The sequence below is a fragment of the Anser anser genome, assembly GCF_964211835.1.
Source record: "Anser anser genome assembly, chromosome: 6".
Taxonomy (NCBI): domain Eukaryota; kingdom Metazoa; phylum Chordata; class Aves; order Anseriformes; family Anatidae; genus Anser; species Anser anser.
Genome location: NC_139726.1, coordinates 26,426,772 through 26,452,932, shown reverse-complemented (window position 1 = coordinate 26,452,932; position 26,161 = coordinate 26,426,772). Strand labels below are relative to the sequence as shown.

The 26,161-nt window shown below is 44.5% G+C and overlaps 2 protein-coding genes across 2 annotated transcripts in view; one reads left to right on the top strand and one right to left on the bottom strand.

The window, feature by feature from the left end:
* CTLA4 (cytotoxic T-lymphocyte associated protein 4) overlaps window positions 1–26,145 on the bottom strand; it is a 32,060-nt gene extending 5,915 nt beyond the window's left edge. The window contains exon 1 of the mRNA XM_083842865.1: window positions 325–26,145. Coding sequence (XP_083698991.1) covers window positions 325–382 — 58 coding nt within the window. The 5' untranslated portion in view covers window positions 383–26,145. The remainder of the gene's footprint in view (window positions 1–324) is intronic.
* Window positions 1–26,161, top strand: part of RAPH1 (Ras association (RalGDS/AF-6) and pleckstrin homology domains 1) — a gene marked incomplete at its 5' end in the record, with an annotated part of 344,080 nt that overhangs the window by 155,134 nt on the left and 162,785 nt on the right. The window lies entirely within an intron of this gene.

Here is a 26,161-nt window from a genome sequence, read left to right as displayed (position 1 = left end):
TTGGGAGAGAGAGGAGTAAAATCTCTCCATCCATTCAAACCTCTGTCTCTGCCTTATTAGCTGCCAACTTCACTCACGAGGCCTGGTGTGTCAAAATATTTCTTCCTTCTTGAGCTACTCTGAATCCTGCCCAGCCTCTCTGCAGATGCCTCTGTTCTGAAGTCTGCGTCTGGTTTTCCAGACACCTCTCAGTTCTCAGTCTGTCCTGCCAAGAGGCTCCATGTCATCTCCCCCTCCCTTTTGTACCCAGCCCCTGTCCTACAAAGATGTGAAACTGAGAAAATGCAGATACCCCCGGCTACCTTGCCTCCTTCATCTACCCACCTTCTGCAATGGCAGTGGCTGTGCAGAGAAATCCCACGGTGACCAATACTGAGAGCATTCCTGCGCTGGGACAGATGCTGAAGGGACTGAAGGTGTCTGATGCCTTCAGACGTTAAGACAAACTGGAACTCCCAGAAGGACTGGAAAACAGGTGACACCTTTCAGGATACTGAATCTTCGAAATGTTTGAACCCACACAGAGTCAGTGTGTATATATATAGCTTTGATCCCAGATGCTGTACCTGAAAGTAATATGAAGCTTTGTTTTGGTTTTACGAGAAAGGAAGTAGTGGGTTTGATTAGTACGTGCATAGTTAACCTCAAACAGCATGAACAAAAACAACTATTCAGCAGATGGAAAATATATATTCAATCTGAAACTGCCATCCATTCTGCTTTAAGAATTGGGGGAGGAAAGGTAATCATCCAATAGAGCAGTTCAGGCCTTTTGGTGCTGCCTGCTTGCACAATCATAGTCATTAAAATTTTAGCAATCATCAGGTATTTCCCACTAGGACAACACGCAGAGAACTGTATTTCTGCCTAATGTGACACAGTGAATCAGTGCAAGCTAGCCTTTCTGTGGAGGACTTCCCTCCGCCCCCAATTTCTTTGCTTCCTTTAATGTTAATGCTTTTGATGTTTAAAAACTGCTGCCCCCTTCAAAATACTGATTACAATTGCAACAGCTTCAACTTTTCATATCAGCAATGTGACTTGAATCATAACCCACCTTCTTTAGGCTTTTGTGTTTCCAAGAAAAAAATTATCTAGGTTTATAACTAATGACTTCCACATCTGTGCAGTACTTTCCTACCTAAAGACTTTCCTGTCTAAGTACCTTGAGATCACCAGATGAAAAACGCTGCAGGAGCTTTGATTATTGCTATCTGTGCTTAGAGAACCTGCCTCATTTCAAATCTCAGTGAAACAGTTTTCACCCAATGGCCTTTTAAAAGTCATGTAAGGTCTGAAAATCGTTGTGCTTTTTTATGTGACAGGCTGTTACATCCATGAATCATTGCCTAAAGAATTTCGTAAAAATGCAGTTACCCTGAAGGTCATCATTCTTTTTTTTTTTTTTTTTCCTACTTTGAGAAGTTCTTTTATAAGGTGCTTCATTTATATATGTAGATCTAGTAGATTACAAAGACCTACTTTTGAATTGTGACCTAGAAAAAATAATAGCATTCATTCTTCAACAGTAGCTTGCTCAATCCAAAGACATGGAATAAATATTTGATCTTGAAATCATGTAAATACATAATGATAAATATAAATTTACTGCTTCTATATTTAGGTGATGCAACAATTGTTTGTAATGACAGATTCATAGCCAGTTTGATTTCAACCAGCATTCAAATCAGAATCGATAAGTAAAAATACGGCTCTAGGAAAATGAAAAACTACACCTGAATAATGAGTCTGGGCCATATTGTATTACTGGTTAGACAAGCTTAAATCAATGTTAATAATAAATATAATATCAAATTAATGCTACTGCAACATCGCATGCCAGGATATCAGTGATATTTATGACATGAAATTACCAGGTTCTGCTTGACATTTTCATATCCAGAGCAGTAACCAAATTGCCTGTCCTGTATATCTCTTTGTCTTGGGCTTTGTATGCAGTTACACAAATCATGTATTTGAGCCTCATCAGTCATAATGTCATCTCCTGATAATTGACTGAGGCTGCAAAGTGATGGTGCAATTAACCACTAAACATTTGCAAAGGATTGCCATGTAAAACCAAGTGCTCACTGCCCCACATAGCCACAGCATTGTATATAGCCAGAGAGATAGGTAGCTCCTGGTGCTTGTCTCTTCAGCAATCAAAACCACTCTGGCAATCATTGTGTTTCCATCATTATCTATCATGTTTCCAGGCTGTTTCATTCTCATGGTGTCCTTTCAGATCTACCACTTGATATGTTTTACCCCTGTTTCTCCTCAAAAGCTTCACATTATGATGGCTGCTCTTCTAAGTAAGGCACAGTATATCTCCCTGTGGAGTCTCTTCATGGCTGGGGCAGCCTAAGGTGAGCCCAGAGCATCCCCTTCCAGTGGACAGAGATTACCTTTCCACAGTCTCCTCTCTCCTTGCTAATCAAGCTTTGGATCTGGAGTTAACATATGCAGATACGAGACTGATGACATAGCAAAATAGGATTCTTCTTCCCAGTAGGATCTGTCTTTCACTGCTCCTATCCTTCGGAGCTCAGTTATGACATGAAACAAGGTATTGATAACTGAATGAGTTCCCCCCTAAAATGAGTTCCACAAGAATGGTTGGGGAGGACTTTTCTCTCTGCTGTGCTCCTATTCTAACAACCCTTCAGCTGATGAAGTCTCTGGCCTTTGGCTTGGTCCACCTTCACTGTATACCACACAGGCTTTGTGGGCTACAGCAAAAGGACCTATCTTACCTAGTTACAGATTCTTCTTATCTGTGCAGTCTGGTGTCTTTCTGCCCTGACTTCCTCATCTTTTGAACTTTTCTTCTACCACCCTTTCCCCATAACTGGAATCTGACAGCTGGCCTAGGGCCAGGGCAAGGGACTGGGTCAAAGAAGAGCCTGTCCCTTGACTCTGAGATTCAGAAGGTCGTTTAGGAAGGATATTCCTCAGGCTGACTCCAAGAGCCTGAGCTCTGCACTTGCCATGTACAAAACCTCAGTGTTAGATAAATCTTTCCTTTAATGCACATGCTTAGATTATAGTTCTATTCTCTTTGTTCTTAGGGGTGATTTTAGTCCCCAGATCGGGGGCAACCTTTACGCTCCACACGTGCTTCCACAGCAAAGAGTCAGGACAGTGGAAGGGACTGAGGGCCTTGCAGAGCTAAGCTTCAGTCTTAAACTGAGGAATCAGCTTAGCAGCAGCCCTGGTCTCATGGCCTCTGTGAACTTAGCACAGAGAAGGACATGAATTTGCACCGTACACTGGACTACACTACTGTGATTAGTCATATTGCTAGTAAGTTAAATAACTAAGTTTTTCATTTAAGTTTCTTTGTCATTTTGGATTGGTCGTTCACATTTTAGTGATCTGAATTGCTTTTCTTCATCGAATACTTGTTAGGGCACACCTTCTGCTGACACACTGTCAGAATTCCCATTGCAAAATGTTATTATTCACAAATTTATTTTCACACTTGAGAGAAAAAGTTGCCTCATGCTGCCTATGTTTTCTTCTTCTCTGACAGGAACTTAAAAAAAAATAGCTTGGTGAATTGCTTGAGGTGTAATGGGGAGAAGAGAAGCTTATCATTTGCATAAGTATCTGGTTTCAGGATATTTTGTTAAACTCAGAATGTGAGATCATGTCTTATTATGTTAAACAGTTCACGTTTTTACCATGTTAGTTTGCCGCAAACCTATTGGGGTTTTGAAGTGCATTGTCATTTGAAAAAAAAAATCCAGACCTCTAGGTGGTATGGCTGAAGAAAAAATCTTTTCTACAAAACAATAGGTAAAGAGAAAAGGAAATAACACAGTGACTGGAAAAATATTGTTTCGTTACCATTAAAGGACTAAAACCTGGTTAGTCTAAGTAAAGCCCTAGATATGACCAAGTTTGGTGGATCGGTCTTGGTTCCTGAAGGAACCACAGCTCACATTACAAAACCACCGATTCTTAAATCTCTCAGAACTGTGGCCTTTCTGTCAGCTTCTAACCTGGATTCGCAGATGCTGCTCTCTAGTCCTAAGCCTGTGCCCTCAGTCCAGCCTCAGCAGAGACAAGCAGAGGCAAGGACAGCACTGACTGAGGAATTCTCCTGCCAGTGCCTCTCAGGGCACATGGGGTTGCACTTTTTGTGCCCTTCTGCTGGCCGGTCAACTGTCCAGAAGGATTTGAGGCATGGGTGGGTGTGTGACAGTTCTTTTTATTTGTGCTACAGTTATTGATACTTCCTTTTTAAAGTCCAGGCTTTGTTTCCTCTAATGTAAAGCTAATTACATCCAAGTTTTTTCCTGAAATTCAGGGCATTCATAGTTATCTAACAGAGAGAAATTGCCTCCCGACTTTCCATACTAACAGTTCTCGGTTGGCCTTGAAGGTCTGCCTTGTATCTCTTATCTGCCTGGGTTTGGTACGCGGTATTTGTGTATTTGAACTGTAAGCGCTAGCAGCCAGGACCCTTTGCCCCATGCAGCTTGCAGTCAAAAGGTAAGATGGGAGACTACGGAAAAAGGTACAGGTAGAAGTAAGAGGAAATAAAGAAGCAGGACTGAGAAGTAACACAGGCAAAAGGCCTTTACACATCAGCTTCCTTATTCTCCAGTTTTCTGTAGTGGGTTGTGGCAAGGGAGAGATTTTAGGAGGAACTTGAACAGACTCTGAAGTGTCTTGGCAGATGTTTAAGGACTTGCCTTTAAGAAAAGAGCTTTGCAAAGCAGAGCACCACAAATCTCTTGTTAGTAGGCTGGTCACTCGGGAGTGAACACACAAGAAAGGAGACACCTTCATCCTGGAGGGATCACTGAAAACTACCTGGTGGTCAGGAGTAAGCAAAAATGAGCTGAAGGAATCCCTCACATCTGAAGGCAAAGCAGTTGGATATACCCTGTGATTCACTGCAAATGTGGACACATGGAAAAATACCAGAGAAAGGTTTTACTTCTGCTTCCCTTTGTTTCTTAAAACATTGCAAAAAGGAAAAACAGCTAAAGATAGCTGTAATCTAATAGCCTCAGGTTATGACAGTACAAAAGTTTACATTTAACAAGGATCTCAAGAATAAATCATTATAAAGATATGTTGAAGATATGTGAGGAGCACTGTTCTCAAAAGTAAGATGCCTAAGAAATAATTTTTAAAAGGTACAGAAGAGACATGTAACTCACCTGTAGTATGTACTTTAAGATCCTACTTCCTGTTTGGTTTTCATGGGGCTGGATATTCCCCCCCCTTTTTTTTTTTTTTTTTTTATTGTTATGGCATTTCAAACCACAAGGTTAAGGCAGGACTCCTGGAAAGCCATTAAACCTTTCCATTCAACATATATCAAACAAAGCACTGAAACAATTTTACATAATGGAGATAGTGCTCCAACTCGGTGTACATATACAGAATCCAAATATTTTAAAGATAGGAGATCAGACAAGGAAGGGCATTCTCCTAAACTCACAGTGGGGAATTCTTTTCAAATCCAAGGATGGCATGGAGCACATTTCTTTGAATTAATGACAAGTGGGTAATGAAGATCAGCTTTGCTCACCAGTTCAAGTCTGGAGGCCATTTCTGAAGAGTGAATGAGAGCTGATAGTTAGAATGGAATGGACTGGAAAATGAAATGAAATGAAATGAAATGAAATATAGAAAGGAAAACTTAGTAATATAGCAGAATGAGGAAGCCAGTGGACAGACACAAAGAGAAGACAAGGCATTCAAAGTGACAGATTCGCAGTAACATTTTGAATACTTAGCAGTGAGCCAAGGTTTGTCAAGGCCTGAGAAGAGAATGTTTCAGCAATCAAGATGTGGCTTGGGATCATGGGTGAAGGCTTCTGAAGGTGTTTTGTCACACCTCTACATTCAGTCTGATTTGCCTGTGTAGGGACTGGATCCCAGAACTGCAACATGGGTGTCCCTTCCCACGGGCACACAGAATTTGGGAACAGGAGCTACAGGTTTTGGACATCCTAGGGAAACAGCTTCTGCATTAAAAAAATCTCAAAGGGCTCTTGATGAGATAGAAATAGGGAAATGAGAATGCCAAGAGGGGAAGAAATATTTTGTGGAGAAATATGAGTGGCTGGCTGAATGAAGTGTGTAGCTTTCAGATGTAACTGTTAGGCTGGGAATAAAGCATATTCACAGACAAACCCTGCCCAGAAGCCAATTACAAATAAAAGCATATTTTAGTAAAGTCCAGGTAGTGCACCACCTACATCCACTTCATTAAGGCTCTTTAAAATTTGCATGACATAGCAAGGTGGTATGGAAACACAGTGCTGAGGGATGGGGACCACTTACTGGTGCTTCAGAATCCCTGCTTGCTCTAACCTTGCCTCGTTTTTCTGCTTTCCACTCCTTCTCCTTGCCTACTTTCTTGCAGTTTTATCTACGAAAAACATGGAATGGATAGTGTCTTTATTACAGGTCATTTATTCAGAGCTTGTCAGAGAACCTATTCCTGGGAATCATGTCTAAGATCTGCAGGGGTGGTGCCCTGATGTATGGAAGTGATACGCTTGTTCTGTATTCCTTTGGTCCACGGGCCATCACGTTACTAAAAATTTACAATGATATGTGAAAGATTTGCAAGTTTGCATTAGAATATGTGGTAAATAATAGGCTGGAGGCTCTGGAAAATGAAGGTAAGGGATTTCTGACAGGAGGTTTTACAATAAATCCCAGACTTCACAAGACTCTTTTTGTTTTTGCAGTGTAACAGCTGCAAAACAAATTGTCACCCCATAACCCAGACCTCTCGGCAAGTGGGATGATGTAGCCAAGCGCCGGGTTTGTGGCTGGCATCATGTGAGTCAGTGAACTAAAACAAGTCCTATGCTTTCCAAAATTTATCATCTGCAGGATTTGTTGTTCAACCCACTCTTCACCACAGAATCTGATCTTGTGTACAAAATCTTACCCTTGTGTTAGTGATAACTCAAACTTCGTTTGTCTTTACTAGTTTACAAAGTGTTGAAAACCACACTTTAGGACTTAGCAATTCCCCTTTCCCAAAGGCCACACCAATGACAAGTATGAAAACCAAAAAAAAAAAAAAAGACGAGACGTCACGGAGGCCAAATGTGCAAGTGTGCAAGGGGACACTTAGTCTTTCATTAGCCAAACTGATTGTTTGAAAAAGCTGGTGAGCCTCTACCTCTGTGTTCAGAAGTTCTTTCTTACTATACCTGTTTACTGACATACTGCCACTCCCTGCAAGCTTTATCGTAACTCATATTCTTAGACGATCACTTCTATAGCAACTCTCAGAGTATTGATTTGAATGTCAGTGTGGCTACCTCACCCTCCTGCTTATTTGAGTCAATGCTGTTGTATAGCCTCTGGTTGTAGCAAGCAACCAACTAATGCACGTCTTCTCAGCTCCAGCTGCCTGCTTCTGCTATCATCACCTGCAAACCCAGCTAGGAAATCCTACATTTTAAAATTCACATGCAGCATCCAAAAAATTTCTTAATATTTTGGCCACAGGGATAGTGGATACAAAAGAAGTATGATAGTGGGTAGTTTGGTTAGCATGGGGGCTAGGGATGAATCGAGGACGTATTTTCTAGGGGGGAAAGAGGTTATGAAATACGGCTGCAGAATCAGTAAGAAGGGATAAAAAGGAGGATGGGCTTGTGGGTAACCACCACCTGGGGAATTTTTCTTTCAGATAGCAGTAAGATTATATCTGGTACATACAAAGAAAACAAATGTGTTGGATGGGGTCCAATGAAAATCAAGTCCTACGCAAAATAGGGGGAAATGTTTTGAATTTTAAAATTTGATGAAATGTTGAAGGAAAGGGGGAAATTTTTGAGAAAATGCATATATATCTTTTTCTAAAGCTTTTTTCCAGCTCCCTCCCCCCATCATTTTTCATTTTTAAATCATCAGCTTTGTTGTAAAGAAAATAAAGATCTCTTACGTATTGGCAGAATGTCATATATACCTTTTTTCTGCCTAGAACCAGTACGTGGTGAAATGAGAAAAATGCGAAGGGAACCCTTTGCAGCAAGAGCAACTGCAGTTAAGCAGAGCTTTCTTGAGAAAGTTTCACTTCCTAAGTTTTTTTGCTATGTTTGCTCATTTAAATGGCCATCATATTAACCCACTTTTTATGATTTTCAAATGTCAGCAACAAACTTAAGTCTTGTAAAAGAAAAAGTGTTAAGTAGAAGGCCTGGTTCTCATCACTGTAAGGACCTGAATGCATCAACAAATTTTGCTTCCACAGCCTTATAAGTGGCGTTGCTGCAGCATTACCTTCTCTAGAACGATTGCAGTTGCATTGGCGTAGATGTATCAGCCTGTAGTGTGTTAACTATTGCCAGATGTTAAAATTCATTGAAAATAAGTGGCATCTCTGTACCAGGGTCTTTGGGCCAGATGAATTAGGCAGGACTCAGTCTACCTCCATTATCCTTCCTTGATTCCTTCAACAGCTACAAAACTACAGCTCTGTCCATTCCTGTCTTGAAGGGATTTAACTACAAATGGTATTAGTGACTTTGTCATTGCTTTTTTAATACTGCATCCCAAAACTGGATAATTTCATTTGCAAGCTATTTAACAGTGGGCTGCGTAGTAGGTCAGAATACGCTGACCTGGCAAATGCAGGCTCTGAAGAGAGTGTAGCTGTAATTTCTGCCTGTGTTCAAATGACTTTGCTTTGCTGAGCTCCTGGAGCGCTGAGGAGCTGGGCTGCACAGCGGCATGTGGGGCAGCGGACTCTGGAGTCTTGCGACTTGTGGATATGCATGATGAGCTATTGAGCCTGGGAAGGGGCTTTTGTTTTTGGAAATAACTACTGCAGCCAAAAGTTCAGGATAGGAGATGGTGAAATAGTTCAGGACTTTGGCCTATACTGTCATATTCTTTAATTTCAGGGGGAAAAAAAAACACAAAAACTTCAGAATTTCCAGTGAGATAGTTCTTAATATTCTTCTTCAAATTAACTGTTCTGATTTTTCTTGTTCAAAGCAACTTTTTTGTTCAAAAATCCCTGTTATTTTGAAATATTCAAATCATATTTAAATAGCCACCATCAAAATTAATTAAAGCATTAATTTTTTTTAGGAACAAATGTCTCACTCGAAGCCTACAAATTATTACTTGTTTTACTTTTCAATTCACAAAAAAAAATCATTTTTTTTCCTTTCAGTGTGATTGAAATGAGTCCTCTTAACTTTCCAAATCTGCCAACGAAACACAAAAAATTAATTATTCATCGAGTTCCAATGAACACCCTTCATAAAACTTCTCAATTATGCAAACTAATCACCTTCTGGGAAATAGGTGTAGATCATTTTATGGTACAAGCTCGCAATGTGACTCAATGCCTCTTCGCTTGCACACTATAACCCTCCTCACTCATCTGATTATTCAGACTTTTGCCTCGTCTATGGTTTTCAGCTCATTTCCCCCCTACTACCACCATCGATATTCTCTGTTTTTCCTTTGCTTACAACAAAATATTCTTTATCTTTCGAAATATCAAACGCTGCCATCCTGTGAGGCAAATGCAACTGGGAGGACAGAAATGGTTAAACGACTTTGCTCGTGAAGGCTGCTAAAACTTGCTGCCTCCCTGCTCCCTCGGTGTGGGCAGAAGGGGCGCAGAGGCCGGCGGGCGGTGTTGGGGTGGCGGTGCTGCAGGGGGGCATTTTGCCAGGAGCCGTGTGCGGCCCCGTGCACCCCAAGGCGTGCAGGGCAGGTGGGTAGTACAGGTAGGGGTCGGAGGGCCTGGCCTAGCAGCCTTCTGTCAGGATCTGGGGCAGGGCACTGGGAGGAAGGGGTGCTCCTCTCACGGGTCTGGCCTCCTCACTGGGCCTCCAGCGACACACGGAGCGATGAGGGGCCAGAAGCAGAGGGGAGAGAGGAAGAAACTTTGTTCCCTCCTTCCTCTTGCAGCCACCCTGCTCTCTTCATTTCCTTCTTCTCTGTACCCCGTGACTGCAGACACTGCACAAGCCAGTGTGGTGGGAAGCGAGGGCTGCCAGCCTCCTCCTCGCAGTCAACCAGCACTCTCCTGAAGTGAATCACACTCTTTCCCTCCCCAGCAGCCTCCCTGAAGCAGGACCCTGGCCTCATTCACCCACGTACTACCAGGCCCTTCAGCTGACCTTAAAGAGGAACACAACTGCCTCTTGCTTTTAGTATTGCTGCTTGCAGTTTGCACACGTGTTGGGCTCGCTTTGCTGCTCCTCCAGCTCATGCGCAGGGCCAGCAGCTCCCACGTGTGCTGTCCCGGCTGCCCCAGCCGAGCACAGGTGCTCCCTGCAGCATTCCTGTCCTTCGCTTTGCACAGAAAACTCTGAAACAGAGCCACGTACACACAATGCATGCTGCACTCCATATGTGCCACTCTTTCAGGGGTTAACTACATTTTTAGTTAACCTGCATGTGCTGTTGGTGGGATCTTTGCTGTCTTGATCAAGTGCCCATAGTTTCTTCAGGTGTTTTTTTGCCCAGCGACATGGTTTAACAGCAGATGTCATAAAGGCCACAGCTAGTGTTTGTGCACACCAAACTCCGTAAATGCCTATCGTGGTTGTCTGCATAATTGTTGGCCATTTTTCCACCTCGATAGCTGGACGTTTTCTACAAGAGTGGGTGCCTAATGGGACCATCACCCATTGAACAGGAAAGGGAGGGCAGATACCAAGGTATTTTTTTATCAAGGACACATCTGTTATTTAATCCCAGTGCCGCTAAGAGCTCCAGTCCTTGCACGGAGCACACAAGAGGAAGGCTTACTGATGGCATCTTATCTTCTAAGCTGTTTGTGCTCATTTCAGGGACATTATGCCCAGCCAATCGACATGGTCAATCAACATATTGCAGTGGGAAATCACATTCCATGTGGCTTGGCTTCTGGTGAGACATGGCAGAAAGTTTGTCCTTGTGCTCTTCAGCTGCAGGCTGCAGGCAGCTCTAATTTGCATTGGCAATCAGGAGCCTCCAAGCTGAAATTCTCCTCAGGGAGCAGCACTGTTTGCCAGCACAGGGCCACCTCTCCTGTTACACTGTGGGCACGTGTTTGTTGTAGGCATTGCTGTGCTGCTTTAGAGCTGCTAAAAGATTCCTGTTGTGACAGCAGCCTCGCACACAGCAGTGCGAAGCGTTCCCTGCCAAGGGGAGGACTGGCGTGCCGCGAGTCCAGCTGTTCGGCGTGCCGCTGCCAGGGATCAGGTGTTACCTATTAGGGAACGTGCCTGTTGCCCTCCCGCCTCAGCATTTCTCTCAGGCCAAAACTGCCATCTTCTAATCTATTAAACTTGTGGGGTTTTACTGTATTCATTACTGTGATCAGAATGTGAAGACAGTGCACAATGCCTGAATCTTCTGATAGCCCAAAAAAAGAAGGAGGGGCCCCTGTCCTGTGATGTCTTTCACCATCAGACTGACCCCAGGAAAGAGCAACCACTACCAAAATGGGCAGGATCATTCATTCCCTGCCCCCAAAGTCCCTAGCCTCATGCCTCTGCCTGCCTCGTAGCAGCACCAGCCCTTGTGCAGCTGTGCAAGCTAAATCATTTTCCTGCTGTAGTTCATCTCACAGCCAAATTAATGTCAGCGTCAGCATTAACTGGAGGGCAGGGGCAGGCTGGATGGCACTGCCTTTTGTTGGCAGTGCTGACTGAGAGCAGGTAAAGCGGTCATGAAAACACGGACTAAAAGATTACATGGAGCAAAACTCTTCTGACAGTCAAGGCAGAGCTCGAGTATTCCTCAAGGCTTTCACTTCAACCACGTGCATTTCATTTGTGTTTAAATCTTTCTGAGTCTTGACTCTCCAGTGCACCATATACAGTATATTTAATGTATAGTGAAGGTAATTAAATCCTAAACATGTGATCTGTGATATGGCTGGGCTGTCTGAGCAGTGACAGCTCAGTGAGTAAATCAATGGAATGAATCTTTAAAATAGAAATTTATTTCTGCAGTTGCCTGATGAGGCACTGGAGATTTACTCAGCTTTGACCTCAAAGGCCTCAAGTAATGACTGCAGTAGTAAAGTCTGAGAAGACGCCACATTCGCTGTGATAGAAAGGGCTGAAGGTGGGGCTGATTGAGCGATTGCTGTGGGAAATATCAGTGATACTGAATTTGGGCAGGGGAACGTCCTCTAGAGACAGATCCACACAAGTCATTCCAGAGAGGTAGGCATGGCAAGCAAATGGACTGGATTAAAGCTGGGCTGAGCTCCCCAAAGGATCGGACAACTCTGAGTATGTCAGGGACCTCAAGAGAGGAAGATCAGGGAAAGGGACTTCTGGGTGCCCAGGATTTCACTGCAGCTCTCTGTGTTTATAAGGTAAATCCTGCTGGATCATTAACAGCCATAGGAATGAGGAAGATGTGAGGAACCCCGCTACGTGCCTGTGTGAGCAGCGGGCAATGCTCTGGGTGTTTGCCATCAGATACTTGCTCTGGAACGAACAGCTCTGGGCTTCAGGAATGCTCTGGCTGCACCCAAACGTGTTGTCCAGCAGCTGTGCCTTAGTGGTATTTAAATTCAGCGATGGGGTGTTCCCTACCAGCTTGCTATCCGCAGTAAGAGCAGCAGCACACCGAAGTTCAGCCAGAAGCGATGGCAGGAGGGGGGTCAGCCATCCAGCTCCAGGCGTTGGCCATCGTCCCAGCGGCTGCGGGGAGCCAGCGGGTGCCCTCACCAAGGGGCCCACACATCCTGAGCGAGGACATTCCAGTACCAGCCCCAAGCAAGCAGTTTGGATGCAGCCACAGGGTTTGGGAGGCTGCAGGCTTTTCCCAGGGCTGTTCCCGGACCTATTTTATCTACTAACAGACACAAGTCATACAGTCCAAAATGAGATTTAGCCACAGGGAAATGGTGCAGAAGGAGCTTTTTTTACAAGCTTCCTGAGCAGATGTTCCTGTAACTCTGGGGTTTGGCACCCTGAGGCTTTATAAATAAGTCATGAGATTCTTCCCTTCTAGGAAGAACATACCTCTTACATTAAAGAGTGGGCCTCAGATCTTAGAAGTATCACTAGCTTTTCCCTTCCCTCCCCCTTAAATACACCCACATATTCATGCTTCACATTTATAGTGTGGTCATCCTCGCCATTGCCTTCCGGCCAGGTTTCGTAATCTTTGAATCTAGTATTTGTAAACAGGGTTGTGATTGCTGTTGTCACAAGAAGACACGGTTGCTGACCGCAGTAGCTTGCCTGCCCAGTAGATGGGGAAAGATAAATTAGCATGTGGGGGTGAATCTCGGTTGAATTTCTCTGAATTCAGCTTTCCCCCAAAATATTTAACTATAGTCAATTGGGTAAAAACTCTGCTATAAATGGACAACAAAGAAAAATTAACTTAAAAACAAGGAAAATTGAGTTGAGTGCACGCTGCTGTTTTCATCAGACCTCGTCAGTAGATGGGCAGGGCCATACAGATCCTTACGCCTTTCCCCTTTGGCAAGAGTGTTAGAAGTTGTCATGCAGTGTATTCTTAGAAAAGCATCTGCCATTCCTTCCTGAAGAATTCGTTTCTCGCAAGCCCTCCCCCTTTTCTGTGTGAGAGTTGTGGGTTTGTTCGAAGCGTCATTGTCAAACAGCTCCGCCACAGCCAAATGTCACTTGGCATGCTGCATTCTCAGAAGCAGCAGCACTGCGCCCTGGGCACGAATGACGACGTACCGAGGGTGACTATGAAACACGTGTGAGCCCAGTCTTTCCTTTCATAGCCTCCTCAGCGCTGCTGGTTTTTGCTTGAATGCTGAGTGAATGTGCAGCACAGCTGGGTCCCCCTGTCATATGTCATCAAGAAGGGAATGTGCACCATCTCTTCTCTCCTCCATGTTGCTCACTGCCGTGCTGGGCTGACCACAGCTCAGAGCTCGCTGCCCTTCTGGGGGTGACAGACCCGTTGTTACCATGTCCGGTTGCAGAGACTTGTGTGACCACATACGAGGGACAGCGAAACGTGCTGTCACTGTCACGGGGACCAGCCCAGAGCTTGAGCAGATCCAGCCCTCCACGTTGCTTCCTCCCTGCTCAGGCAAGGCAGCAACAAGCTCCTGTCAGCAGGGAAGGCGCTGCGGGCGTAGCATCCTTGCAGCTATTCAGGTGGAAGCACCACGTGGAAAAACCCTCGAAGTCCTGTGGCCTTGCACCGGGAATCAGCACAGCGTTCAGGCAGCACCGCACTGGGCCAGGGCCCTTCAGCCTCAGGGTGGGCTGTCAGAGCGGTGTGCAAGCCAGCCCAGGACTGCTTTCAGAGCCATGTTTGTGCAGAACCTAATCTGCCAGGGAGCATTTCATCATCACCATGCGTTGCTCGGTGCCGCTGTGGTTGTAACTCCGAGCTGTCTGTTGTGGGGCTGAAGGAGCATCGGTGCAAACTGGAGCGAGAGGAGAACCCCACGGTTTGTCAGTAGTTTGGGAGCTTAAGGGGAATGTGGGGAATATCTCCTGCTCCCCTGGATGGGGTCACATTCAGCCTGCACACATTTGAGCCAGGAAGCACAAGATTAAACCAGGAACTGTTGACTAGATCAAGCAAAACTTGTTCCTGGGTTTTGCACCATTAGGCTTTGCTGTCAGAGCCAAGTGAGCACTATAGAGTGAAAGAGTTACGAGAGCTGTGGAGAACCTCCTGGAGCCACCTGGGCACTCATTCTGTGTTCACAGAAAGAAGGAATCAGCTAACAAACCCCCGATCCTCCTCTCCCTCTCCACATCCTCTTGTGTGGGAACTGGCCAGGCCAGGCCTGGGAGACCTCTGCTACTCAGCCCAGACAGTCACTGCTTGCAAGAGCGTTTGCTGCTTTCGGAAATGCATCACATTCCTGGGGACCCTGGGGAGAGGCCGGCCGCGATCTCAGCAGAAGAGGCACCTTTTCCCACGTACTGTTTTCCTAGGCTCGGTTACAAACTGCCCACATTGCAGAGAGGATTGCAGCCCCTTGTGCTTAGCAGCACGCCAGAGTAGACGGTTTGCCAGAAGGGATGCGCAGCTTCCAGCTACACGACTTCCTCTTCTTGCAGCAGCGCAACTAGGTGCATGGCCCAAAACTGAGGCAAACCGTGTCCCAAAATCTGTAGGGAGCTGCTAGCTCCTTCTTCCATGTGTGCCTTTAAGGGCAGAAGGAGCATTTTGATCCGTAAGGATCAGCAGGTGGGGAAACACTGCTCACTCAGGCCCTGGGATCAGTCACCCGTCCCAGCTGCACCCCGCTGCTCCCAGGCGCCTGTGGCAGAAGGGCTGTGGGTCAGTGCGAGGGTGAGGGGAGTCAGGATGCGGCCCTGGGCCAGGCGTTGCCCTTCAGGGAAGGTGCATGCTAGCGAGGAGATGTGCACAAGAGGAAGGTGCGTGCTGGGGGTTGCAAAGACCTGGTGAGAGGGCGTTCGGGCACTCCCCCACCTTCCCGCACAGCACAGTGCCGGCAGCATCACAGGCTCCAGGCGGTGCGTGCTGCAGCCTGCCTCGCCAAATCTGAGGCCACGGTGCGGGGAAAGGAGATGGAAGCATGATCGTGGCTTTCTGCAAGATCTGGATGCTGCTGAAGCCCGGTGCTTTTCCATCAGTACAGCCTCCAGAGCAAGTAGGAGCACGCTGAATCTGCTGGCTGGAGAGCCTGGAGAAGTAAAACGTGGCCTCTTCAACTCCACAGGAGCATTTCTTGCTTAATATCTGTGACTCAAAAGCTCCTGTGAAAGAATGAATCCTTTTTTTAGTCTGGGGACGGCGCTGACACACTGTACAAACACTACAAGTTTAAAGGCAGGGAAATGACTTGCAGATTTTATTTCTTAATGAAATTTCAGTCCTTTAAAATCACTCTGCCTTACACACTTGTGTCATAGTTAACAAAGCAAATTAATTTCTAGGTATAGGGCTCATGCAGTGATTTATTTAAAGGTGGTGGTTTCTGGTTTATTCTGAGAGCAAGAAAGGCATTGGTGAGCATTATATTTCGGGATCATATTCTGTATTTCCTTATTTCTTCTCTTACCATTAGATGTTCCATTTAATTCTTGATTAATTTATCTCCTTCTGTTTTCTTTATCTTTTTATAGCTTAAAGGCTACCCACATGCAGAAGCTTAGTTTGCTTTATTATTTTGAGGACTTGGCTTGAAGCTATATATATATGTATATTTTTAACCAAAACTATATCTACCCTTTATCAATTGCTAGCTGTCATTTACCATGTTACTCAACCTTTGCATGCAAAAGCTCACTGGTGTGCTGCAAAAATCCACTGTCTGACTTTTTAGCACACATCTTCTCTACCATAATTAGCAACTGACCAAAGAAAAATCCCCTCTCTGAACACTGCTGAGTCACCATCCAAATATTCCAGCTTTCCAACACGATCAGTCAGACTATGAGTCCAAATGACCCCTGAATACTGGGTGGGTAACATTCCTACCTGAGATGATGAAAGCTGTGAGGTTTAGATTCCCGCTGTTTTCGAGGGAAAAGCTGAATTGCTGTAAAGTCAAATAAAAACTGAAAAAATAAACAGAGCTGAGCTGTTGCTTATGCCTTTTCCCCTGTGAGACGTGGTTACTTCAGGCTACACCTCAGACTCCTGTGAGTGTTGTAGCTATTAGAGGATGTCTGGGTGTCCAGATAGATGAGCAGTGTGCATCCTCGGCCCCCCAGGATTACCCTACGTGAGTTATTGTACAACCGATATGGTTATCTGAGCAGCCATGATGCAGAGACAGGGAGTTTTGTGAGGCTATTTGAGCTAAATAGCTCTTTGGCAGCTGCTTCTGCGAAGCTCTAGGCACAATAAAGCCTTTTCATTCATTTTCTCTTAGTGATCACTCAAGCCCACAGAGTTGTTCTTCCCCCGAGGGCTTCCCTTAGCTTATGTCTCTCTTCCTCTGTGAAATCTTTGTGAGTCTTGAGCCCAACAGCAGCAGCCTGTGTGAGGAGCTGGGTGAGGATCTTTTTGCTGTGGGTTCACGGCATAGTTTCACTCCAGCCAGAAGCAGATGGCCTTCAAGGACTGCAGAACCAATGTGCTTTCCACGACTTCTGTTCAACTAGTCAGAGAAAACCCTTGGAGTTAGCTAGGCAGGACTTAAGAGTGGTGGATGAGGTTGTGCTGTTATTAATCAGCATGTTCCAGCAGATCAGAGCCGGCAGACAGAGCCCCATTCCTGGCAGTAGGGTGAATCAGGGCACAGCATCTGATGTTGGTGAGTATCAGAACATCACCACTGACGGCACAGCAAGCTCTGGCTGCAGTTCTTGTTTGATTAGATGGCAATGAATGATGAGGACAGAAACAGTCTCTCTAGAAACATCACTCTAATGCCTCAAAATTTTTAAATGCTTGCCTATTTTCTGTTGTGTAATGTGCTCATGGAAGTGGCTGCTGGGTGTAGTAGACTTGTGTTAAACAAACACACAACCTTTATAACAGAGGGAAGTGCTGCTGTGGTTGCACGATGGAGTATCCAGTAGGAAATCTTAATTGAGGTACTGACTAGCTTTAAGACAGCTTTAATTCTGGTTCAAAGTACATTTAATATTTTCTCTCAGTGCTATAGTGATGTGCTTTTTATTCTTTATTTTTCCTGTTTAGTCTGGCGAATGGACAAAACAGTGTCAGAAACATTTAAAAATCAAGTTGCAAAAGGGGGTGAAACATTTCTGTTCTCAAAATAGCAGTTTCTTTTGAAGCTGTTGAACAAGAGAGATTTATCTGGGGGAGGGGGGAGGAGGATAGGCAGGAAACACTGCCTCCTTTAAAGATGGTTCCCTCAAACGTGACAAAGTCTGCACTGGAAAAATCTCTCCTCTAAAATGATTTTTCCGCACCATCTTGACCAATCCAGCTTAGGCAAGAGTCACTCCACATTTGAAGTGTCTGAGTCTGAATATCCAGGTGTGGGTGACAGCAGACAGGAACGTTCACTTAGAGAAAAGCTCCCACTGCTCTCGTCAGTGGGGCTTGGAGGTCACCACAGCACTTGGAGGAGCAGCAACCAGTTTTCTACCCACCTGTGAGGAAATACTTGCTCTTCTACATACGGATGTCAGTGTGGTAACTTGTTGCTCCCTGTCCAGATCACCCTTCCTTTCCAGCTGATGTTGTGGACTAGGCCAATGACAGCCATGCAAGCGGATAATTCACCTAGGATTTCTGGCAGAATAGCCAGCTCAGAAAATGAACCGAAGAGAAGGTAGAGTGAAACACAAGTGATGGATAGCCTTTTCCCTTGGAGCTGCCTGAGGCAGGCTGCTAGCCAATGCAGCTGTCTTCATCTAAGGTCATTTTACAGAGCCCCTTTCAAATCAGCAGAGAGAAATAATCTGTTTATTGGAGATGTCTATCTTAGATGAGATGAACCCCATTTCTTTAGGCTCTCTGTCACAGGCCATAACTATGAACTCGCTGTACTGTCAATTATAGAACTACCTAAAATGTCTGAAATATAGGCATTTTAAACCACATGAACTGAAAACTTAAAACAATGCTATTTTTTTGTGAGTAAACAAAGCAACTAGGAAAATAGGAGAAAGGGTCTCTGCAGAATCCTCGTATGCAAATAGATCCTGGAATCAATTTGATAGGAGCAAAATAATGGAACTCAGATCCATGGAAATTTGACATCAAGTCATTAGTCAAGCTAACTTTTTTCTAGGGCAAAATGTTCATGAGTATAAGGTGCCCAGGTGTAGAAGACAGCTGTAATAGTTACATGATGATAGCAAATGAAAAGGAGAAGCAAAGAGAATACACTATCTCCCATGCAGATTTAAGTATTGTGCTCCTTCACTGAGCACTGCTCTTTCCCAGTTTTCATTTTTTGCAACAACAAGTCTCTCATTTCTTCCACCAGGGTGTTACTTTATTGTGCACCAGAGGAGGGAGATACATGCCCACAAACCTTCTGAGAAACACATTTACAGGAAATAAAAAACACACAAGCGTCTTTCTGCCACACTGTCTGTGTGGAGAGCAAGTCCTTACTCTCTTTCTCACCCAGTAAATACCTTAGCTCAGGACTAAACTAACACTGCCTATTGAAAATGTAGTAGCCTACATAATGATCATCACATAGCCTTCACCAGGTGCTGCAATGCATGAGTATTATCTGAGGAAATGATAGGCCACTGAGTGTCATGCAAAAATGACAATCACCGCTGTTCTAAGTCCATCTTTTTAATTGCTTTGCTGGCAGATGGATTCTGCACAGGATCTCATTTACTCACTGCGGGCTGCCTTTGTTTTTTCACACTTTCTAATCACATAATTCAGTATGGTTTGCAGATACATCACACTGCATACACATGCACACCACTGAAAAGATCTCATGGCCTTTTTTTCTGCAGTGTATGGAGTTGCTGCATACTGGTAATTTAACCCTTCAGAACCTAAAACAACTCCCTAGAAAAGGAAACAGATTTTGCACAGGTATGGAATGACATTTTAGCTTTGACATAGTGGAGAAACTTCCACTTCCTTCTAATCAAATGAGCATCCCTTCTCTTCATCCTCCCTGCCTTGTGAAAGAAATAAAAGGTTGACAGTCAGGCTCTCCATTTAGATGAAAGATCCAAGCTGTCTCCTGAAATACTTTTCAAGTAAGAGCATCTGCAAACGTTTTGCAAAATGATTTCCTTTATTCAGTAGGGAAAAGATAAGATGATCCAACATTTTGGTCTCATATGGGGCTCCCTCAAAGTATATGGAAAATTCAAAGGCTTTTAAAAGAATCCATGTCCTGAAAACTTAATGGATTATTTAGTTGGCATGCATAGTTCAGCCTTATAGTGCCTGAATTGTTCTCTGCTGGTACATCCTAATTTATTTAAATCACTTTCAGGTACTTTTCTGTCTGGAATAGGAATCTCATATTGATTTGTGTTTTTGTTGCTTCAGTCTGATTCCTTGAAGAGCTTCTTGTCCTTCTTGCTTTTTTTTTTTTTTTTTTTTTTTTGCAACAGAAGGTTGCTTTGAAGGTGCAGCTGTTCTTTGTGCATCTCACTCTTCACAGCAAGACTTCCCATAGTCTCTGGACCCAGTGTGCTGCCAAGCGGATGGCTGAATTTCTTCTGAGGTTTTGAAGGAACTCTTCTTCACATGACTGTCCTATCCACACACAGGACTCACCAAGCCACATAGGCTCTAGGACATAGGCTCATTTGCTCTAGGAACAAACTAACTTACAAGGTGCCATACTATTTCCTTGGGGAATGAGATTCCTGCTGCAGCACGGAGGGCATCCCTTCCTGCAGTTAGTGTCATCAGGGAGATTCAGTGTGTGATGGACAAAATCAGTACATGCTGATGTTGAGAAGAGGACACAGTGCTTCAGCTTTCATTCAGCATCACCGTAGCCAACCTGCCTGTCCTCTACGTCAATATTTGCAAGCACAGCTACAACCTGCAGGCCAATGCGCTGTAGATGACAAACTTGTTTAGACCCAAGGAAGGGAGTGTTCCTTTGAAATAAAAGGTTTCTGATAACAGGGCGTCACTGCTGAAATCTAAATTAACCTGATGCAATTGCCAAGGCTTCCTCACTACAGAAAGAGGTTAATTAAGCAGCAGTCCCTTCTTCTGCGCAGCGTCAGCTTTGAGTGAATAATAACGTGAGTTGGAGACTACAGTGCATAATGCCATTAGGTTTATTACTCCCATTTTACAGCTTGCAATAAAGAAGACTGTTGTAATTAATGAATGAAGTGGATGCAACGCTGCAGTCAAGGCCAGAATGAGGCATAAAATACAGAGCCCAGTTCTGTACCTCAGTCACATGCTGGCAGGAAGAGGCACCATAGCTTGTGAGGAAAGGAAAATGGGATCATCTCCCTCTCCCTTTCAGTGCAAAGAAATCTCTCCTTCACACGTGCATCCGGCAGCTTCCTACCAAAAGTCTTCGGGAATGATACATGGGAGAAGAGAGGAAGTTAATGAAAGTGTCAGTACCCAAGAAGAGAGAGACTGTTGTATCACTTAGCCAGAAATTTGAGACAGTCCTCTGCAAATTCCTTGCTATGGCAGGTTATGCTGCTACGAAAAGAAAAAAAAAAAAAGATGGGTCCAGTTCCAAATTTCATGCTCATGCACCAGCATAAATCCCATACAGTCACCACTGACAGTTCAGTGTTATGTAGCTGAGATGTTGAATGTTTCCTCTTCTCAAGCATTTATCTGGTACCTGACTGAACAGAAAGCTAGATAAGCCCACAAGGTGCTCACAATATATATTCCTTTCTTTTCATTCCTTTTTCCTTGGTTGTACACACAGTTTCAAAGCAAACAGCCACACATGCCAATCACATTACAATTCCTTACATTTTCTGATATTCTATTTCCAAATCCATCAGCTCTCACCTGTTTTTCTTTTGACCTTTAAACTCTTCAGGGCATGGAATATTACTTTTCAGCTTGTACAGTGTGAAGAAAAGACATCTTTGACTATTACTGTAATATAAGTGCATATTTGTGATCACAGTGATTGCAGTTGCAGAAAAATGGAAATCATAAAGATTATTTCTCAAAGCTCCTGTTAAAGGCCATGAGATGATTGCTAGCTAATGAGAGAAACATATTTCTTTCAGGGCAAGCTAGTGTGTCATGAAGGCTGTATGTCTTCATTTGGAGCAGCTAGGCTTGCTGGAAACAAGATACCACTGCCAGATGGAGCATAGGTCTGTGTGCTTATGTTGTGATGCAAAATGCATGCGAAAAGCCTCAAGAGTTCTGGGACCCCAGGATGGGGCAAGAGAGTTAATAAGATGCAGTTTGTAAGAAAGCTGATGGATGCATTCAAATAGCAAGTTTCCCCATGCATGTTTTTTCCCATTAGAAAGGGCCGTGCTTTGCCAACCAGAGAGCAGGGCAATCAGCAGTGGCTGAGAGCAGCACGGGCTATTTGTGCAAAGAGACCTTACACTGAGCAAAGCGGGGAAATAGCAAAATGATGCTGGCATGACTGTAAAAGAAGCATAATATGTTCACAGAACTGCCTATATGTGTATATGCTAACACCTTCCTGACCATAAACACACCTTCCCTGTGGGGAAAAAGCATTTTTATATGTGCTACTTTTGAGAAGAGGCTTTCGGAGATCCATAAAAGATCTTCCTTCTGGCCTGTGGGATACATTCATTTGTCTTCTTGCTTGTGTATGTGTGCTTGAAATGCACTCTGTTCCTCCTCCTGATATCATCCTCTGTACTGTGATGCTGCAAAGTTGTTGAGTCAAGCATCAGCAATCCTCCCTATCTGTGGAACTGCTTCAGAGCAGCACAGCGCTTAAATATGGTATGAGGGGATTACCTGTGGTTTCTAGGTTGTGAAATGAGAGATATCTCTTACAGAGCTCTCTGCTGATAATGCTTTCTTGTCTTCTCTTTGATGGTGTTTTGTGTAGCCATGTAAGTAACTGATAAAGTGAAGAATAAATGCTGGTAAGGCCAAGGCTGTGACAGCCAGATATGTTCCAAGTGGTAAACAAGAGACCCATAAGGAAGGAAGTGGAATGTGTGGAGGACAGAAATCAAGAACATAGACTTGTTTCTCTCCCAGTCCCTCCAACTTGATGTTTGTTTCGATAATACTTTCCCCTCCGTAGCTTTCAGTCCTGACATTTGCTGAGGAATGGACCTGGGATCTGATGTAACACCTTCTAAAGTTAGCACTGTCATTTGTGCTACAATATGAAGGTCTTGACTAAGACTTAGGGTCCCAAATACTGTACGAAAATGTAATGACTAGTAACACATAGCCCAAAGAGCTTGCTGTGTCGGTAAGAAAGGTGAATGGGAAGAGAAGTGTCAACGAAAGGGTCAGAAGCTCAGAGGCAGTACTGAGGATAAAGCTTATCTGTCTCCACTTTTCTGTGTCATCTCTAGCATTGCACTGTGTCTGCCGGATCTTTCTGATGACCACTCAGCCCACTTGATCTAGCCACCAAATTGTGAAGTTGCAGGGACAGAAGGTGTCTTAGACTGGCTTTGTATCTACCCAGAGATTCAAAGAGCTTCAGGACATCTGCAGGAATAAATGAAGTTCAGTTTGTTCTAGTGAGTAGCAAATATGTTGTAGGTTAATAGGCGTAGCGGAATTTTTTAATGTTTGTGTCGTACTTACCTTTATTCTTGCTATACATGAGTATGCTTGCTATTTGTGCAAGAATAAATTGTAGACCAATATAATCTTGGTAGGCAATGCAAGTTCCATGATTAACAGGGGGAATGTATGACTAGACTGCTCTGTCCATACCTTGGCAATCTTCACAAGGAAGGAAAATGTGTGTCTGAACCTGCTCCCAAGCCAGACTCATCACCTTCACTTGCCTCCTTGCTGTGAAATTAGGCATATTCCTGATCTTTCCTGAAAAGCAATGGGGACAGATGACCTTCGCAACAGTCAGCCTGCTGGTGCAAACACATTCTGACACAGATCTTTGGCTTTCTGCTGCCTTCAGTTTGCCATGCTCCCAGACCACAGTGTACTGCCATGGCCCTTTACACCTTCAATCCCACAGCAGCAGACAAGTCATCTCCTTCCCAGCTTCATTTTCTGGTAATGAAATGTTGTGATCCTCTGTCCACAAGTGTTAGGGGACAGCTTGGATTACGGACAGTCTGTGACAGATGGGCAACTTTGTGACCACAGAAGAACTCACTATGAAGACAAAACAAAACAACCCTGCAAGTGATGAGACAGGGGTTAGGTCCTTTTGTTGCTAAGAAGCAGGCGGATCCATGCAGGACACGCAGACACACGCTGGCCATTTCTTGTGGTGCAAGAAGGTAGGGGAGGAGAGGAGAAATGAAGGGCCTGTAAAAGCATCGTGCTCTGCAGCTGGTGTCTGGGAAGCCCAGCTGGGAGGTCTGAGCTGTGGCAGAAGAGTAGAAATGAAACTGCAGCTGTGACAAGAGTGGCCATTGCCTGGCTCAGACCACAAGTTCCTCGTGTTCCTGTGGGGCAGGGGGGCCCAAGATGCCCACACACACATCGTGTGTTCCAGCTTGGTGTGGTGCAGTAGGTACCGGAGGCCCAGATCTGCTTCCTGCCCTCGTAGCTGCTGAGCTTCATACCTCTGCATGAAGACCACCCTGCCTCTGCTTCCCTCTTATTTTCTTGGTGTTTTTTTTTTTTTTTTTCATTTTTAAGCACCTCAAGCACATCACTTGGCACATCACTCCTGTGTGTTTGTCCATGTCACACGTACAGCTTCTAGCCTGACATAGCACAGCCCCAGTGCTTTCCAGACGGTACCCTAGCGGAGGTGAGGCATGGAGAGGCCAGGCAGGGCGAGCCCCTTGGCTCCAGCTGGGAGAGGAGGGACCCCGGAGTGCCAGCTGGCATTCCCGGTGCTGATGAGTCACCCACGTGTGCACTGCGACTGCGGGGGCGGCCTTTCCAACACCTGCGACATCCCTTGCACAGTCTCTCAGCTTCCTGTTCCCAGTGCAAGTGCCGTTTGCCTTCAGCAAGTTAAGCCTGTTGCTCCCCCGTGCTTCTCCTCCTGCCTTGGATCCTTTAGCATTTTGCTGTGTCTTTGCAGTCTACATGCATCTGAGATCCAAACCCAGAACGATTACAGCCAGAGCTCACTCCTAACCAGTCTGAAAATGCTATTCAGATGCTAGTGGTCATGCCATTCAACCAGAGGCACTGGTCTGATCAGTGCCCCACATTTCATGGGTCTTTGGTTCTGATATTTTTCGTGTGCCGTTCTCTAGCCAAAAGTGCTAAACATCAGTTTGTTGATGCAGACTGCAAACCAGCATTTATGTGAGGGAAGAAGACACTCCCACAGCAGGTTGCACAGTTGTGTGACTTTCTCACCCAACTGATCATACTAACAGCAATTGGATTCCTCCCCTCGGTATAACAGGCACAACAGCTTGTCATTTGCAAGAACAAGGAATGAATAATTATTGACCAAGCATTCATTATGGCAGCTATCAAGAACAAGTGAGTTTAATTTTTGTAAAGATGTCTGTTTAGTGGGGCAGGTGAAAGTCACATTTTGCACCTGGGCAAGAAGAATTAGGTCCTTGGTTTTCTTGGGCTGTGGCTGGGGCACAACAAGAGTGCAAAATGCCCTCTTGCTTGCTGAAAAACTGTAAGAAAAACTGTAGCAGAGCCACAGAGAATCCACTCCCTGATCTGCAGTTGGAAGGGGATGGTTGTCAGCGTTTTCACTGAGCTTAGTGCTAAAAGGGAGAGATTTCTCAATATATCTCAAATCCAGGGCTAGAACAAATTACAGCAAGTTTGGAGGTGGGAAAAAAATCTTCTTTTTTAAATACAGATCATCTGAATTTATTTTTGTTCAGTTTTCTGGTACTTCTTATATCTCAGAGGATGGTGAGTTGATCCAGGCAAGTCAGCACACAGCCAAGGCAAACGTCATTAATGTAGAGATGTCTTAGACCCAATGAGCGTACTGTGCTTGATGTCTAAGGCACTTGTACTCACTCTGGGTTATTATTATTATTACTTTTTTTAGTTATTTATATAATGATGGGGAGAAAAGACAGAAGCTTGTATCTGTGTTTGTATAGCTGGTTGCAAGTTCATACATAAAGTATCCATTAGCAGATCCAATGTAGATGTCTTTTCTTTAAACCTTTCTTTCTTAAAATAGTAATTTCTCATGTCGTGTATGTAGCAAGCAGCATTTAACTGTGTGTAGAAATTCGCTCTGTCACAGCCACAAGCATGCAAGCACAGAAGAACCACATGTTCCACATACTCTACACAGATGCTAACACTCGTGGCATAGGTGGTGACCCAGGGCTTCCAGTTTCTGCTAGCAGCCCTCAATAGCAGCCTGAACAAAATGTTCTTCTGTAAACTGATTGCACAGCAGATAAATCCCCATAGTTCAGCAGATGGGAAGTGAGGGAGGGAAAATCAAATTCTGTGCCGTGGGAGCCAGGCTATCTTAGTGATTTGCAAATGACCTCGATGATCTGCAGGCTTTCTGGGCTCTTGATGTTGCTCAAGTCCCTCTGTCTCCCACTCTCTTGAACTCTCTCAGCATAGCAAAGCTAAGGAAATCCAGGAGACTAAATTCAGTGCTGCAGATTAGTGACAGGAAGGAAATTGGATATGCATGAATTAAACAAGACCATTTGCCTTCTCTGATCTGCAGATGTTTTTTCTCTCAGAAATGCAACTTCTTTTTTTG